Here is a 19,269-nt window from a genome sequence, read left to right as displayed (position 1 = left end):
GCAATTTTTTTTTTTTACATCATTTTAATGCATGTTATGTAACTCGATGGTCAGTGCCAATGTATATTTTGTATTTATTTTTTTAATGAAAAAATCTTGACCACAGAGGTCCTGTTTAACATGGCCACATGATATTTCTGTACTTCATTACTCTGCACTGTCTCCTAATCGTCTCTGTTCCTTCTAGCTCTGGGCATGAGTGGGATGCTTTCTGCCCTTCCAGATGTCCCCAGTGGTCCCGTCACTGGTTATCCAGCACATCCCGCAGTGGGACGGAGTACTCGAGGTGAGGTTTTCTATACATAGGACTGTGATATTTTAGTAATAAAACTGCCTTATGACGAAAACTGCATACTAGACTGAAATATAAGCTAATGATTGCTTATTTTATTTGTTGTTTATATAGCGCCAATGTATTCCATAGTGCGGTACAGAGATTGTCACCATTTACATTAGTTCCTGACCCCAGACACACGCTAGGATCAATTTCACATAGAGAGCATACAGTGTCCATGCAGATGCTACTTTTGACCATTGTGACACCCTAATAAGACTTGCAGAACTAGGTGACGCCCTCAAGAAACTCTACGTTCAAAGTGCATCATGTTCTCTGCATTCCTGTATGTGGAGCTGCAGGTTCAGAGCTCAGTGGCTGTTCCCTATGATCCATGGTTGCAGGCTGTAACCACGGAGCAGCAGCTGCATCAACTCTACACACGCAGATCTTGATTGGCGCGCCATATAAAAGTAGTATGATATATAATCTACACTGCTCAAAAAATAAAGGGAACACGTAAACAACAGACTATAACTCCAAGTAAATCAAACTTCTGTGAAATCAAAATGTCCACTTAGGAAGCAACACTGATTGACAATCAATTTCACATGCTGTTGTGCAAATGGAATAGACAACAGATGGAAATTATTGGCAATTATAAAGACACCCTCAATAAAGGAGTGGTTCTGCAGGTGGGGACCACAGACCACATCTCAGTACCAATGCTTTCTAGCTCATGTTTTGGTCACTATTGAATGTTGGTTGTGCTTTCACACTCGTGGTAGCATGAGACGGACTCTACAACCCACACAAGTGGCTCAGGTATTGCAGCTCATCCAGGATGGCACATCAATGCGAGCTGTGGCAAGAAGGTTTGCTGTGTCTGTCAGCGTAGTGTCCAGAGGCTGGAGGTGCTACCAGGAGACAGACCAGTACACCAGGAGACGTGGAGGGGGCTGCAGTAGGGCAACAACCCAGCAGCAGGACCGCTACCCCAGCCTTTGTGCAAGGAGGAGCACTGTCAGTGCCCTGCAAAATGACCTCCAGCAGGCCACAAATGTGCATGTGTCTGCACAAACGGTTAGAAACCAACTCCATGAGGATGGTCTGAGTGCCCGACGTCCACAGATGGGGGTTGTGCTCACAGCCCAACACCGTGCAGGACGCTTGGCATTTGCCACAGAACACAAGTATTGGAAAATTCACCACTGGCGCCCTGTGCTCTTCACAGATGAAAGCAGGTTCACACTGAGCACATGTGACAGAGTCTAGAGACGCCGTGGAGAGCGATCTGCTGCCTGCAGTATCCTTCAGCATGACCGGTTTGGCAGTGGGTCAGTAATGGTGTGGGGTCGCATTTCTTTGGAGGGCCGCAAAGCCCTCCATGTGCTCCCCAGAGGTAGCCTGACTGCCATTAGGTACCGAGATGAGATCCTCAGACCCCTTGTGAGACCATATGCTGGTGCAGTTGGCCCTGGGTTCCTCCTAATGCAGGACAATGCCAGACCTCATGTGGCTGGAGTGTGTCAGCAGTTCCTGCAAGATGAAGGCATTGAAGCTATGGACTGACCCGCCCGTTCACCAGACCTAAATCCGATTGAACACATCTGGGACATCATGTCTCGCACCATCCACCAACGTCAACGTTGCACCACAGACTGTCCAGGAGTTGGTGGATGCTTTTGTCCAGGTCTGGGATGAGATCCCTCAGGAGACCATCCGCCGCCTCATCGGGAGCATGCACAGGCATTGTAGGGAGGTCATACAGGCACGTGGAGGCCACACACACTACTGAGCATCATTTCCATGTCTTGAGGCATTTCCACTGAAGTTGGATCAGCCTGTAACTTCATTTTCCACTTTGATTTTCAGCATCATTCCAACTCCAGACCTCTGTGGGATATTAGTTGTGATTTATGTTGATTTTTAGGTTTTATTGTTCCCAACAGATTCCACTATGTAATGAATAAAGATTTACAATGGGAATATTTCATTCAGTGATATCTAGGATGTGGGATTTTAGTGTTCCCTTTATTTTTTTGAGCAGTGTATACAACCCCTGGCAAAAATTTTATAATCACCGGCCTTGGAGGTTGTTCATTCAGTTGTTTGTTTTGGTTTTTTTATAAAAAAAAGCAGATCACAGACATGGCACAAAACTACAGTCATTTCAAATGGCAACTTTCTGGCTTTAATAAACACTAAAAGAAATCAAGAATAAAAAATGTTGTCAGTATTTGTTAATTTTTCCCCCCACTTGTTCTAAAAAAGTATGGACTCACTCAATTATGTGGGAAAAAACTATGGAATCACCCTCTAAATTTAAATTCCCAAAACGAACACCTGCATTAAAATAGATCTGGTCGTTATTCTGCATCTAAAAAGGAGTGATCATACCTTGGACAGCTGTTGCACCCAGTGGACTGACATGAGTCAAGGCTCCAACACGAGAGATGTCAATTGAAACAAAGGAGAGGATTATCAAACTCTTAAAAGAGGGTAAATCATCACGCAATGTTGCAAAAGATGTTGGTTGTTCAGTCAGCTGTGTCTAAAATCTGGACGAAATACAAATAACATGGGAAGGTTGTTAAAGGCAAACATACTGGTAGACCAAGGAAGACATTAAAGCGTCAAGACCGGAAACTTAAAGCAGTATGTCTCCAAAACAGGAAATGCACAACAAAACAAATGAGGAACGAATGGGTGGAAACTGGAGTCAACGTCTGTGACCGAACTGTAAGAAGCCGCCTAAAGGAAATGGGATTTACATACCGAAAAGCTAAATGAAAGCCATCATTAACACCTAAACAGAAAAAAAAAAACAAGGTTACAATGGGCTAAGGAAAAGCAATCATGGACTGTGGATGACTGGATGAAAGTCATATTCAGTGATGAATCGCGAATCTGCATTGGGCAAGGTGATGATTCTGGAACTTTTGTTTGGTGCCGTTCCAATGAGGTATATAAAGATGACTGCCTGAAGAGAACATGCAAATTTCCTCAGTCATTGATGATATGGGGCTGCATGTCAGGTAAAGGCACTGGGGAGATGGCTGTCATTACATCTTCAATAAATGCACAAGTTTATGTTGATATTTTGGACACTTTTCTTATCCTATCAATAGAAAGGATGTTTGGGGATGATGAAATCATTTTTCAAGATGATAATGCACCCTGTCATAGAGCAAAAAAATCTGTGCAAACATTCCTTGAAAATAGACACATAAGGTCAATGTCATGGCCGACAAATAGTCCGGATCTCAATCCAATTGAAAATCTTTGGTGGAAGTTGAAGAAAATGGTCCATGACAAGGCTCCAACCTGCAACGCTGATCTGGCAACAGCAATCAGAGAAAGTTGGAGCCAGATTGATGAAGAGTACTGTTCACACTCATTAAGTCCATGCCTGAGACTGCAAGCTGTTATAAAAGCCAGAGGTGGTGCAACAAAATACTAGTGAAGTGTTGGAGTGTTTTTGTTTTTTTTTGTTTTTCACTATTCCTTATTTTTTTCCCACATAATTGAGTGAGTCCATAATTTTTTTCCCTCTGCTTGTTCTCAAAAAGTAACAAATACCGACTACAACATTTTTTGTTCTTGATTTCTTTTAGTGTTTATTTAAGCCAGAAGTTGCCATTTGAAATGACTTTAGTTTTGTGCCATGTCTGTGATCTGCTTTTTTTTAATAAAAAAATAAACAACTGAATGAACATCCTCCAAGGCCGGTGATTCCATAATTTTTGCCAGGGGTTGTATATTTTAGTATAACAGTTTTCATTGAGAGTTTTAGTCTTTTATATTACAAAAAAAACATCACATAAAAAAGACTGCAAACATACATATACACTTTAATAGGTGCTTGAGTATCAGTTATTCTGGATTATTGCCAACTCAGGAATATGCAATACTGTGCAAAAGTGTTTGATAGATCTGGGAAAAGATAGTACAAATAAGAATGCTTTAAGACATAAGTGTTCAAAGTTTTATTTTTATCATTTGACAAAACATAAAGTGAGTGAACAAAAGAAAAATCTAAATCCCATAAATATTAGGTTTGACTACCCATAGCCTTCATAACCGTATCAAAACATTAATTCTTCCAGGTACACTTGTACTTGTACACAGTTTTGAAGGAACTCTGCAGGAAGATCGTTCCTAAAATTTTGGAGAACTAACCACAGATCTTCTGAGGATGTCACTTGTGTAAATCCTTCTGTCTCTTCATGTAATCACATACAGACTGGTGATGTTGAGATCAGGACTCTTTGGGGTCAAATAATCACTTCCAGGACTCCTTGTTCTTTACCCTGAAGTTCTTTTTGACTTTGACTGGATGATTGGGGTCATTGTCCTGCTGCAGAATAAATTTGAAGTCAATCAAATGCCTCCTTCGTGGTATTGCATGATGGATCAGTATATACCTTTATTTCTCAGCATGGAGGACACCATTTATCTCGATCAAAAACCCAACTCGATTTGCTGAAATGCAGCTCTAAACTTGCAGGACCCTCCACCATGCTTCACTGTTCCTGCAGACGCTTATTATTGTACCACTCTCTTTACCTTTCGTCAACTTTTGGCAACAGACAAATATTTCACAGTGTTACTGTTTATCCCAGTTTAGCTGCTGACATTTTTCTGCACCACAGTTCCTATGTTTTCTTGCATAGTTGAGTCGCTTGGCCTTGTTTACATGTCGAATCTCCAGCTCATGGTGGGCAATCCATGTAATTTCCTTCTGCCCTTGTGCAGATTGCCAGCGGAATGTAGCAGAGTCTGTCTATCGTATGTTATGTACATATATATGCAGCAGTTGAGACATATAATATATATACAGCAGTCTCAAACTCAGTGATGTACAGTGGGGGAAATAAGTATTTGATCCCTTGCCCACTGACCAAGACATGAGCAGTCTATTATTTTCAGGTAGGTTAATTTTAACATTGAGAGATAGAATATCGAAAATAAAATCCAGAAAATCACATTGTATCAATTATATAAATTTATTTGTATTTTGCAGTGAGAAATAAGTATTTGATCCCTCTGGCAAACAAGACTTAATACTTGGTGGCAAAACCCTTGTTGGCAAGCACGGCAGTCAGACTTTTTTTCGTAGTTGATGAGGTTTGCGCACATGTCAGGAGGAATTTTGGTCCACTCCTCTTTTGCAGATCATCTCTAAATCATTAAGATCTTGAGGCTGTCACTTGGCAACTTGGAGCTTCAACTCCCTCCATAAGTTTTCTATGGGATTAAGGTTTCGAGACTGGCTAGGCCACTCCATGACCTTAATGAGCTTCTTTTTGAGCCACTCCTTTTTTGCTTTGGCTGTATGTTTTGGGTCATTGTCTTGCTAGAATACCCAGCCACGACCCATTTTTAATGTCCTGGCGGAGGGACGGAGGTTGTCACTAAGGATTTTCCGGTACATGGCTCCATCCATTCTCCCATTGATGCGGTGAATTAGTCCTGTGCTCTTAGCAGAGAAACAACCCCAAAACCTAATGTTTCCACCTCCATGCTTGACAGTGGGGACGTTGTTCTTTGGGTCATAGGCAGCATTTCTCTTCCTCCAAGCATGGCGAGTTGAGTTAATGCCAAAGAGCTCAATTTTTGTCTCATCTGACCACAGCACCTTCTCCCAGTCACTCACAGAATCATCCAGGTGTTCATTGGCAAACTTCAGATGATGTGCCTGCACATGTGCCTTCTCGAGCAGGGGGATCTTGCAGGCATCGCAGGATTTTAAACCTTTACGGCGTAATTTGTTACCAATAGTTTTCTTCGTAGCTGTTGTCCCAGCTGCTTTGAGATCATTAACAAGTTCCCTCCGTGTAGTTTTAGGCTGATCTCTCACCTTCCTCATGATCAAGGATACCCCACTAGGTGAGATTTTACATGGCGCCCCAGATCGATGTCGACTGACAGTCATTTTTTATTTCTTCCATTTTCTTACTATTGCACCAACAGTTGTCTACTTCTCACTCAGCATCTTACTTATAGTTTTGTAGCCCATTCCAGCTTTGTGCAGGTCTATGATCTTGTCCCTGACATCCTTAGAAAGCGCTTTGGTCCTGCCCATGTTGTAGAGGTTAGAGTCTGACTGATTAATTGAGTCTGTGGACAGGAGTCTTTTGTAAAGGTGACTATGTAAGACAGCTATCTTTAATGCAGGTAACAAGTTGTTTAGCAGTGTCTAACTGGTCTGTAAGAGCCAGAACTCTTTGTGGTTCGTAGGGAATCAAATACTTACTACTCACTGCAAAAGTCAAATAAATTTGTATAATTTTTTTAATTTGTTTGTGGTTTTCTGGCTTAAGTTTTTTATATTTTATCTCTCAATGTTAAAATTAACCCTTAAAATTATAGACTGTTCATGTCTTTGACAGTGGGCAATCTTACAAAATCAGCAAGGAATCAAATACTTATCTCCCCCACTGTATATACAGCAGTCTCCAACTCAAAGTGATGTATATACAGAAGTCTTGGTGTCTCTTATGTGATTTATATACAGCGGTTTTGGTGTCTCCTACACAGCAGTCTGTGTCTTCTATAAGATGTATATACCGCAGTTTTGATGTCTGTGATATACATACAGCAGTCTGACTCCTACAATATGTATATACAGCAGTCTTTGTGTCTCCTAATTGATGTATACAGCAGACCGCCCACTGCTTGAGTTCTATAAATGTTATGTGAGCAGTTTTGAATTTCAGGAGACTTGCAGTGTAATATATATATCTGTGTTTGGAACAATTTACTGCTGTGAGTTATTTTCAAACTGTGTCCTAGCAAAGAGTCGACTAACCTCCAGAATCAAGCAAACCTGGAAAAGCCATTACGAGTAGTAACATCATAAACACCAGCTAACCTCACATGCCTCACCAAAAATAAGCAGCTCCAATTATCATATTTGTGGTGAAGTAATTAAATGTATGACCAAATATACCATGATAAATTTCAAGATGATGATTTTGTCTCTACTGTAAATATCCAAATGGCCCTTGGCAGAAAAAAAGGTTCCCTACCCCTGATGTACAAGGTATGTTTTCTTTGGCTTCATTTCGTCTATGAAGACCACATTTGGCCAGATATCTTCAAACAGTAGATGGATATCGCTGGGTCCCACTGTTTGCTGCCAGTTCTGAGCTGCTGGACATCTGATATTGAAGAGAAGTAAGCATCATAATTTTGTATGCGTCCTGCTTGTTACCTTTTGCTTTTGTCATTCGTCTTTCTTCGATGATCTTTAGGATTTATTATGTTAACCATGGCTGCGTATATCTCTTCTGACTTGGTTTATTTTTCTTTAAGATGAATAGCAAAAGGTAACAAGCAGGATGCTGATAACATCAGTAAAAGACTAAAGAGAGCCATTTCAGCAGACAAAGAACTTTATTACTAAAAAATATTTACAGAGATAAAAAGCGAACATCTGAAAGGCAAGACCAGGAAGGCATACCAAAAGATCAAAGAGATACAACAAAAGTTTTAACCAAGAGTGAGAATGTTGAACGGGAACAAACTAACTGAGCCAGAACAGATCAAGGAAAGAATACACGGACCACCTCTACAAGAATGACTCAGTGATGTGGGAAGAAACAGGCTGAAAATGATAGCGAACCCAACATCTTGAAAGACTAAGTCATTGCTGCGTTAAAGCTTCTGTCAAAAAACAAAAGCACCTAGATGTGACAATATTCCAGTTGAGCTAATAAAGTCTTGACTCAGCAGTTGGTATAATCACCCACCTGTATCAACGGATATGGACAACTGGTAAATGGCCCAAGGACTAGACAAGATCGGTGTTCCTATTCTGAAGAAGGGAGATGCTTCCGACTGTGGAAACTATCAGACTATTGCGCTCATATTTCATGCCAGAAAAATACTGCTGAAGATCCTACAAAGACTGCTACAGCATTACTTTGACAAAGAGCTGCCAGAGGAACAAGCAGGATTCAGAAAATGCAGAGGAACAAGATATGTAATTGCTTACATTAGATGGATAATGGAAAATGCCAAAGAATGCAATAAGGCTAGTTTTACATTTGCGTTTAAATCCGCAGCGTTTAAAACGCATCCGCAAGTGGTGGAAAAAACGCATGTAAACGCGTACAAACGCAGCTTTTTTTTACGCATGCGTTGACGCATGCGTTTTAAAAACGCTGCCTTTGTACGCGTTTACAAGCGTCTTTTCCTGCGTTTGCGTTTTTTGTGCGCATGATGAGAAATTTCACAAGAGAGAAATCAAGATAACCAGACAACGCCAATGGGACTACAGAGGGCGTGTATTATGGGATCTCTATATATAGACCCTAGGGCTACTGAAATTTTTACAGTTTGCTACTGTATCCTGTGTCATGATGGATCTTCGCATGGAGAGCTTTTATTTCAACCTGGATTTCAGCTTCAAGGTGTTTCTTGCCTGTGCTTTCGCTTGGGAGCAAGACAGAAATCGCCAAAGACGGAGAAGGAGACAACGTAGGCGTTTTTGGAGGCACCCCATTATCGAACTACGTGAGAGCCGTGGAGCCTACCACACGCTCTATGCCGAGCTTAATGCCAACCCGGAGAAATTCCAGGAATACACACGAATGTCGCAAGACTCGTTCCGGGATTTGCTTGCTCGTGTCCAAGGAGCCATAAGGCGACAGGACACCCAGCTCCGTAGAGCGATTCCACCCGAGGAACGTCTGCTGGTAACATTAAGGTACGTTCAAAATGTAAACCAATGACAGTCCAAATTTTGTGTTTTCTGACATGTATTTTTGGGGTATTTTCCTTTCTTTCTTTAGCGTAACCACACCATAAAAAAAATAGATTGTATTGTTTTTTGTGTTTGTTTTTCTTACAGATTTCTGGCCACCGGAGAGAGTTTATCATCCCTCCACTTCCAATACCGGCTTGGAATATCCACCATGTCTGGAATAGTTGCGGACACCTGCCGGGCTTTGTGGAATGTACTCCGGGAGGAGTTTATACCCCTACCCACCTTGGACATGTGGCTAGAAATTGCGGAGAAATTCTGGAGTGTGTGTGATTTCCCCAACTGTTTAGGAGCGGTGGATGGAAAGCACATCCGCATTATCAAACCAGCCAGAACAGGATCGGAGTACTTCAATTTCAAAAAATATTTTTCTGTTGTGCTCATGGCAATAGCCGATGCGAACTGTCGCTTCATCGCCGTGGACATTGGAGCTTTTGGCCGTGGCATCGATTCCCAGACTTTCAAAAACTCGGATATGGGCCGCCGTGTGTATGGCAAAAATTTCAATTTTCCCCCGCCAAAACCTCTTCCCAACATTCAAGGTCCACCGATGCCATTTGTTATGGTTGGGGATGAGGCCTTTCAGATGTGTGAAAACCTACTGAAGCCCTTATTCCAGTCGGGATTTGAACCACACTAGAAGGATCTTTAACTACAGACTGACCAGGGCCCGAAGAACAGTAGAGTGTACCTTTGGCATTCTGGCCTCTAAATGGCGCATTCTTGCATCAGCCATAAATCTAAAAGTGGAAACATTCGATGAGGTGGTGAAAGCCTGTGTGGTTCTGCAAAATTATATAATGGTTAAGGAGCAACCCAACATTGAACTGGATGAACCAGTTGCACACCCACTGCCCGATTTCCAGCATCACCCGCTGCGGTCAACTGCAGCAGTTGGTCAAATGCGGGACCAATTTGCGGCCTTTTTTGATTCAGATATTGGACGGGTGTCATGGCAGGACAATGTTGTGTAAATGTCCTGTTGTAATTCAATCTGTACCAGTTATTTTCTACAATGATACTAATAATTCTCATTAATAAACTTTATGATATTTCTCATTAATAAACTTTAGTTTTGGTTGAGTTGACCGTGTCTCCTATCTTTTTCCTCTCCAAACCCAGGCGTGGGTAATATCATTTTTTGTAATCCAAAACCAGGAGTGGGTGATGAAAGCAGAAGTGCTAGTTATTATGTTAATATCATAATTTAACTCTAATTGTTCCACTCCTTGTTTTGGCTTACAAAAACTGATATACAACACTGGCCACATACTGCTAGTAGTGGCAGCCATGTTGCTTTATTGGTAAGCTTTTTGACATCATTGCGTCATGATTCTCTTCTCCTGTATCCATTGGACACAAGCTGAAGAGTCAATCACTGTCAAACAATATATACTCATCAAGTCAGGTGTCAGAAATAATGAATTCATGATAAACATATACAGGCTCCTGAATTCACTATTTCTGACACCTGTGCATGTGAGCATAGATATGTAGTGTGTGACCAACATTGTCCCTCAAGTTGTGTGTAATATAAGAATAGAAAATGGTGGTTATACAAGGCAGTTCTCTAATCAACAGGTCAGGTGTCATAACTGATTTTTTTGACACCTGACCTGTTTAGTAGAAGTCTGTACTGTATTTCCACCATTTTCTCTTCAGAGTGGCACACTAAGCACAGACCAAAAGAGATTATGGAGATACATGTAAGATTTTTTGGGCCACCTCATATCTGTATACTAAAGACACAAAGCTGCAGTCTTTTTATTTTTAACTAGTGCAGATATGATGTGGCCCAAAAAATTAGTGTGTGGCGAAGTTTCATGGCGCACGGTGTGTGTTGCTGGCGGCAGAAGACACAATAAAGCAAACATAATTGTGGCAAATCAAACTTTTTTTTATTTTGTTAACAACTGAAAAATATTTATTTTTTACTGCGCCGGCTTGGGGTAGAGTGATGTAAACAGGGGGGTGTGAAGTACTGAGGCCTGGCTAACCGTGGACGACGCAGAGGTGGCAGGAGAAGGGGCAATGAAACTAGAAGGGTCTGGAAGTTCGGGGATAGGGCTTGACACATGAGAGGCTTGAGACGCACTGGAAGGGTGAGACAAACCTGACATTACAGACACATTGGGAGGTGAAGGGGGAGGAATGCTAAGAGTCCTTGGTTTTTTTGCTTTTTGTCCTTTTTTTTTTTTGGCTTGCCTGGTTGTGGGAGGTCTTGTGGGGCTCATATGGCGTGGCGTGGTGGCGGGTGACCTGTCAGGGTCCGGCTGCACTGTGCCAGAGTCCATAGCGCTCGTAGAGGGTGCAGCCATGCCAGAGTCAATAGCGCTCGTAGAGGGGAAGGCCATGCCAGGGTCCTGCTGCATCATGGAGGAGGTGGTACAGAAGGCCATGCCAGGGTCCTGCTGCATCGTGGAGGTGGCGGTACGGAAGGCCATGCCAGGGTCCTGCTGCATCGTGGAGGAGGCGGTACGGAGTGCCATGCCAGGGTCCTGCTGCATCGTGGAGGAGGCGGTACGGAAGGCCATGCCAGGGTCCTGCTGCATCGTGGAGGAGGCGGTACAGAATGCCATGCCAGGGTCCTGCTGCATCGTGGAGGAGGCGGTACGGAAGGCCATGCCAGGGTCCTGCTGCATCGTGGAGGAGGCGGTACGGAAGGCCATGCCAGGGTCCTGCTGCATCGTGGAGGAGGCGGTACGGGAGGCCATGCCAGGGTCCTGCTGCATCGTGGTGTCAGTGGAGGAGGTCCAAGCAGGAGCAGCGGATGTCATGGTGGTGGCGGTGGGATGTCCAACTGCACTCGGCATGGTTGTGGTACTGTACTGGTGTCCGGCTGTGGAAGGAATTGAGGTGGCCGTGCAGTGGGATGCAGCAGAGGTGGACATCAAGCGTGACAGTGAAGGCACAGGTGGATATGCCCCCACTGCTGAAATTACCAACTCTGCTGCATAGCCTGCACGTAAGCAGCATTGCAGGCCTGCATGACACTCAGCTGGAGATCAGGAGTAAGGTGTTCCGACATGCCCTGCTCAATTTGGTTAAAAAAATGATGTGCTGGCCTCTGGAGATCGGCTTTCACTTGATCAAGGCTTTTGCTGGCCTCATGGATGTGTGCATTTAAGAGGTTATGCGAAACATCCATTCGGTCACCCAAAGCCTTGATCGTGTTGTGTAAAACCGAGCTCAAGTGCAAAAACTCGGGCATGAGTGACCTGTCCGAAGCCCTCTGCCACTGCCGGGAGGAGCCCCAATAAAAGGGAGCAGTGGAAAAGGACTGCGAAAGGGGAAGACCTGATGGACCAGCTCCCTGGTCTCCAGTTAGTGTGGAAGGCCCACTTGCTGCTGCGCTGCTGGATGGCTGGGACGGGTCCATGGCTGTCGGATGAAGGACCGCTCCAGAACCTGGGCCAAGAGTCGTGCTGTATGTTCTGTGAAAAAAGGAAAAAGAAAATTAATATCAAACATTTACCAGACGCAAAAAAATGTGGAATTTAAAAATACAGATTAGGGCAATACAATACAACCTAATGCACGTGTTAAATACTTACGTTCTCTGGGCAAGGACCGGTCTTAAAAATGACAGTACTCGATGGTATTTGTATCTTCTGATCCTTGCTCCTGAACCACTGGGAACACGGCTCTTGACGCAGGTCCTTGTTGAAGCGGTCCTTCATCGAACGCCAACGTGTTTTGACTTTGGCCACTGTTAAAAAAAAAATAAAAAAAATTTGTGGTCAGAAAAAGGGCTTTTGGCCGTGCTCACACAACTGTGTGTGATGAGACAAACTCATGAGAGTTTCTTTCATCACACACAGTCGAGTGAGCACGGCCAAGGTCTCTGCTGCTTCACACTGCAGTGCAATACTTACCAAATGCAGCTCGGACCCGAGTCGGGGAGTTGTTCCAGCCATCCCACATCTCTTTGGCCACCTCATTCCATAACCGCCGAATCGTGATGTTGTTCGAGTGCAGTGGATCCCAGGTGTCCCACAACGAGACTCGCTCCTGGACCAGGGTGATAAGGAGGTCATTCTCAATTAGGTCATCCTCCCGTTGTGAAACCTAAAAACTAAAGAAAGTCATTAAAGTTTGCTCTATTTACATAAGGAAAAGAAAGAAAAAAGATGCTGAGAAATGGCATGAATAGGAAAGTCAACATACAAAAGGATTCCTGAAGAAAAAAGTAAAGAAATACGAGTGGAAAGAAAGGAAGATTCAAGAACAATACACTGAGGACAGTCAGCCTTGTAAACGTACCCGCTGCCGTCTTTCCACCGGACCTTCACTCCGCTGCTCCTGCCCTGTCTCACCGCAGTAGAAGAGCTCTAAAAAACAGGAAAAAACAAATTGTCACACATGTCGATGTGACAGTGAATACTTACCAATCTGACGAGGCAAGTACTCACCTCAATGACATGCTCCACTTCCGACTGTCCTGGCCGAAACTCCTCACCAGATGAAGAATCCGAAGAAGACATTCTGATGCATGTAGAAAGAAAGAAATTGCAGAAATTAGGACATGTAGAGACAGAAAATAGAAAATAAAGGCATTGGCTTGGATATACTCACATTGTTCAGGGTCTTGTTTTCCTCCAAGATGTAGCCTGTCTGTGTCCTGTCTGCTTCAGAGTCTGGTGAGAAGTGACCTGCAAATGTCCACAGGGGAGGGCCCTTTTATCGCCTTGATGGTGGGGGGTGGCTTATCAGTGTCTAGACATGTTTTTCTCAATTAAAACGCATGCGTTCAGAAACGCAACCAAACGCATGTGCAAAAAAAACGCATGCGTTTACATAGACGACAATGCGTTTTTTTTGCCGCAATCCTTGCGCAATCGACCGCATGCGTTTCCAGGGGGCAAATAGACGCCTCTAGAAATTACTACATTTTGCATTTCCGCGCCAGGCCGCAAACGACGAGACGACGCATGCGTCGTCAAACGCGACAAAACGCGAACAAAAAAAATTGCATGCGTTTTTAATGTTAAATATAGGAAAACCCGACGCATGCGTTTATATGCGGTACAAACGCTGCGGCAACAAACGCAAATGTGAAACCAGCCTTAGGAGATCTATTTTTGCTTCATTAACTACAGCAAAGCTTTCGACTATGTAGATCACTAGAAACTTTGGAATACCATGAAGGATATAGGGGTGCGGAACCATCTGATTCGCCTCATTAGTTGTAAAGTTGATGTTAAGATTCCTAGAGAACAAAATAGACCCTAAAAAATTAACTTTTACTGATATTTTAAAAAGAAAAGGGCTCAAGAACAACAAATCCTTACTTAAATTGCAAGCACGGCATCAGGGTAGAAAATTATCTATACATCTAAATAGTAGGTAGAGACAGTGGCTATTGTTCCTTGGCAAGATACCCTACTACCAGAGACGACACTTCATAATACAATAGCATGATATCTAAAGGTGTCTACACCCCTAGGTGCCAAAATAACCAACAATTATTAACACATTTGAGATGAATTTGACGAATTGGAAGTTGGAAAGGACTTCAACCTACTCTGATCAATAATCACTCAAGATGCAGTGACGACACCAGATGTCCATAGGAGAATAGCTATGGGCAAATAGACTATGAACTCACTGGACAAGGTCTTCAAATTGAGGAACATTTCACTGGCGATTAAGACACAGCTCTTACATAATCTGATATTTTCTGTAGTAACATGGATGCGAAACCTGGACAATAAAGAAACAAGACAGAAGAAGAATCAACACCTTTGAAATGTGGTGCTTGATAAGAATGTTATCAATACCATGGCTGGCAAGCAGAACAAATAAATCAATTTTAGAAAAAATCAAGCCAGACATGTCACTCAAAGAAAGGATCATCAAGCTACGACTTGCCTACTTTGGACAGACACATCATACAAAAAGAGCAATCACTGGAGAAGGACATGGTCAGAAGAATAAAAGGAACAAGGAGAAGAGGAAGACCAGCAACTTGGTGGCTTGATACAATGAAGATAATGGCGGAGAAGACCCTGGTGGACCTATCTTGGGTTGCACAAGATCTATCTTCAAGTTGCCATGGTTTGAGATTGAGCTGAAAGCCGTTACATAACAATAATACACTGCTCAAAAAAAATAAAGGGAACACTAAAATCCCACATCCTAGATATCACTGAATGAAATATTCCAGTTGTAAATCTTTATTCATTACATAGTGGAATGTGTTGAGAACGTAAATCACAGCTAATGTCCCATGGAGGTCTGGAGTTGGAACGATGCTCAAAATCAAAGTGGAAAATGAAGTTACAGGCTGATCTAACTTCAGTGGAAATGCCTCAAGACAAGGAAATGATGCTCAGTAGTGTGGGTGGCCTCCACGTGCCTGTATGATCTCCCTACAACGCCTGGTCATGCTCCTCATAAGGCGGCGGATGGTCTCCTGAGGGATCTCCTCCCAGACCTGGACTAAAGCATCCGCCAACTCCTGGACAGTCTGTGGTGCAATATGACATTGGTGGATGGTGCAAGACATGATGTCCCAGATGTGCTCAATCGGATTCAGGTCTGGGAAACGGGCGGACCAGTTCATAGCTTCTGCCACACTCCAGCCACATGAGGTCTGGCATTGTCCTGCATTAGGAGGAACCCAGGACCAACCGCACCACAAGGGGTCTGAGGATCTCATCTCGATACCTAATGGCAGTCAGGCTACCTCTGGCGAGCTGTACGTCCCTCCAAAGGAACGCCACCCCACACCATTACTGACCCACTGCCAAACCGGTCATGCTGAAGGATATTGCAGTCAGCAGATCGCTCTCCACGGCGTCTCCAGACTCTGTCACGTCTGTTACATGTGCTCAGTGTGAACCTGCTTTCATCTATGAAGAGCACAGGTCGCCAGTGTCAAATTTGCCAATCCTGGTGTTCTGTGGCAAATGCCAAGCGTCCTGCGCGGTGTTGGGCTGTGACCACAACCCCATCTGTGGACGTCGGGCACTCAGACCATCCTCATGGAGTCGGTTTCTAACCGTTTGTGCAGACACATGCACATTTGTGGCCTGCTGGAGGTCATTTTGCAGGGCTCTGGCAGTGCTCCTCCTGTTCCTCCTTGCACAAAGGCTGAGGTAGCGGTCCTGCTGCTGGGTTGTTGCCCTCCTACGGCCCCCTCCACACCTCTTGGTGTACTGGCCTGTCTCCTGGTAGCACCTCCAGCATCTGGACACTACGCTGACAGACACAGCAAACCTTCTTACCACAGCTCGCATTGATGTGCCATCCTGGATGAGCTGCACTTCTTGAGCCACTTGTGTGGGTGTTGTAGAGTCCGTCTCATGCTACCATGAGTGTGAAAGCACAACCAACATTCAAAAGTGACCAAAACATGAGCCAGAAAGCATTGGTACTGAGATGTGGTCTGTGGTCCCCACCTGCAGAACCACTCCTTTATTGAGGGTGTCTTGATAATTGCCAATAATTTCCATCTGTTGTTTATTCCATTTGCACAACAGCATGTGATATTGATTGTCAATCAGTGTTGCTTCCTAAGTGGACGGTTTGGTTTCACAGAAGTTTGATTTACTTGGAGTTATGTTCTGTTGTTTAAGTGTTCCCTTTATTTTTTTGAGCAGAGTATATAGATATGATGAGTCTTTCATCTAGTGCACAAAATTTCCCTGTGCAACCAAAACGTCTACGGTCCTTAGTGTTGTCCATTTCTTCGTGCTTCTATTATTATTATTATTATTATTATTATTATTATTATTATTGCTTCTTCAAAAGAGATTGAACAATATATCTTGAAACCCCAGCCTGATTTGAAATCTTTGCCTGATGGAGACCTTTCTGATGCAGCATAACTGCCTGGAGTCTTATTCCTGTGCTCAGTCTGTATGGGGTGTGACCTGTGTAGCAGAGTTTGGCTGTTCCTCATCCAGTTATAAGCCTCCTACACAGCTGTTTCTGTTTCAGTTAATGACTGTGTTTCAACCTACATATGATGATCATGATCACCTATTCCGGAAAATGACTTGCTTATACACAAAGTGTAGGACCTGAATTTGTGTAAGTGACTATAGAGTTGACGCTGTTTTGAAAACAAAAGGCGGTCACACCAAAAATGTCGGTGATTTTTAGATTTTCTTTTTTTTGTTCATTCACTTTGCATTTTATTACTTGAGAAAAATTAAGTTATCACTTCGTCTATTTTTGCTTTTGAACATTTTGTTCCGCACCTGCCCAAAACGATTGCATTTTAATGTATAAAAAATGATTTTGGGAGGTTACACATTGTGTACTAAATAAAATGTGTATTCAAAATCGAGATATCGTTTTTCTTTCTGATGTAGTGTGCAATATTACATTTGTCGTTAAATCTCGTAGCGAAACAAGTTTGCAAATAAAATTAGACTCAAAGAAAAACAAAGTGAGTCATATTCACAGTAATGGAAAATGTGTTTTTTTCCCCTAAAGAAAATACGCTAATATAAACACAGTCATGTAGGTAAAATGATGTCTGCTCCAGAAGATACTCAAGGCAGCAGACAGGTTGTAAAAGTATGAGACGTTGCTTTCACCCGTTTATCACCAGGCACATTTTTAGTTGTTGTTATAGTTTTTTTTTGTTTGTTTGTTTTTTTTGGTATATACGGTCTACAGACCTCTAAAAACAATGTTATTCTTTTTTTTTTTTTTTTTACATATATGTCTGTTTCACTTTTTTCGACACCACAAAGGTCTACTAAAACACCAAATTTGTAATTGTGTTTCCCTTTCCATACCGATAATTTTTATGCATCCGACATGTTTTTTTTTCCCTCTGGGACAGGGCTGGAAATGGCGATGTGCACTTGTAGTGGCTTTTTTTTTTTTATTCCCCCTGCTCTTTCTTTTTTTTTTCTAAAGATTGTGCCCTCATATAAGGTCATAAAAAACTTGAGGGGTTGGAATCGTTTTCAACATTTAAATGCATTTTTATTATTTATGATTTCCCCTGTAACTCGGGATGATTGATTATCCCTGGTTACAAGGGAAATTCAGCCTCCTGGCTACACGGTAGATCTGGGACTGCTTCCCACTTGTTGAGTGCTGTCTACAGAGATCAGGGAGGCTTCTCTATGGGGAGGTTGGACATCTGTGACAGCCGGCTTTCTATTCCTACAGCTACTGATTCTTCAGTGATGCTCCAAAAAGGTCCTCACAGAGTCATAGGAACCAGCCATACTTTTGAAGTCACTGGGCTGTCTGCAAACTCCTTACAATTAAACAATTAAACATTAAATATATGTGTGTAATATATATCTATATTTATGTATATACATTGCCTACAGGGAGGTTAGAGGAAATATCGGACAGCTGAACTTCTGCTTTTGCCTGGAGTCTTCAAAAGGGTATTTGCATATGTATCACTAGTTTGTGACTAGGCTCCTTACCACCTTAGTTTATGAATCATTAGCTAGATATTTAAAACCCGAGATAAATCTAAATGATGATGTGGACAATTTTTTTTTTTTTTTAATAGATTTTATGCTTTTATTAGTTCTTCTTCGTTCCAATAAAGCCATAACTTTTTTTTTCATTTCTGTTCTGCTAAGGTTCATGAAACCGCAATAATGTTCAGTTTATGGTGAAATTAACATTCTCCAGCCACAGGCTTGGATTAATGGGAGCACCAAGATGGACAGAGATCGACTGCAGCGTCACTCTGGTCGCGGTTGTTAGAGACCGTGGCCAGCTATATAAAATACAGCGCACCTGATGTAGGGCGTAGTGTGCGCCCTTTGTCAGTAAGGAGTTAAAAGTGGATCTGTCCCCAGATTTCACATTACACGGTACATACATTATTCTATAGATCTTGGGCCTGATGAGACTGGCATACTTTATTTTAATACTCCTTGTCAGAATGGCTATATAATCCTTTCGAGTAATATTAAAGTTAGCCGTTTATGAGAGCAGATCTAGCCGAACTTAGAAAATACTCATTTTAAGCTCTGGATTTACAGCCATTGAAATGAATTTTCTTAGTAAGCCTCATTGACATCTAGAAACCAATCCGCTTTAACCTTTTATCTATACCATACCTATTTCTACACTGGTGTCCCATAGGATTGTTTTTTTTGTTTGTTTGTTTTTCTTCTATAGCAAATGACAAAAGCCCAAAGGTATGAACTGGGATACAAACTGGTGTGCAAGCAGCGTGTAAGGCCTCTTTCACACTTCAGTCTTTTGGCGTCAGTCTGAAACCGCCATT

General features: G+C 42.6%; 1 protein-coding gene across 2 annotated transcripts in view; it reads left to right on the top strand.

The window, feature by feature from the left end:
* CHMP7 (charged multivesicular body protein 7) overlaps positions 1-19,269 on the top strand; it is a 70,925-nt gene that overhangs the window by 36,602 nt on the left and 15,054 nt on the right. For both annotated transcript variants that reach the window (XM_077262183.1, XM_077262184.1), the window contains exon 11: positions 188-286. In XM_077262183.1, coding sequence (XP_077118298.1) covers positions 188-286 — 99 coding nt within the window. The remainder of the gene's footprint in view (positions 1-187; positions 287-19,269) is intronic.

The sequence above is a fragment of the Ranitomeya variabilis genome, chromosome 5 (genome assembly GCF_051348905.1).
Source record: "Ranitomeya variabilis isolate aRanVar5 chromosome 5, aRanVar5.hap1, whole genome shotgun sequence".
NCBI lineage: Eukaryota > Metazoa > Chordata > Amphibia > Anura > Dendrobatidae > Ranitomeya > Ranitomeya variabilis.
This window is presented reverse-complemented; position numbering and strand designations above follow the sequence as displayed.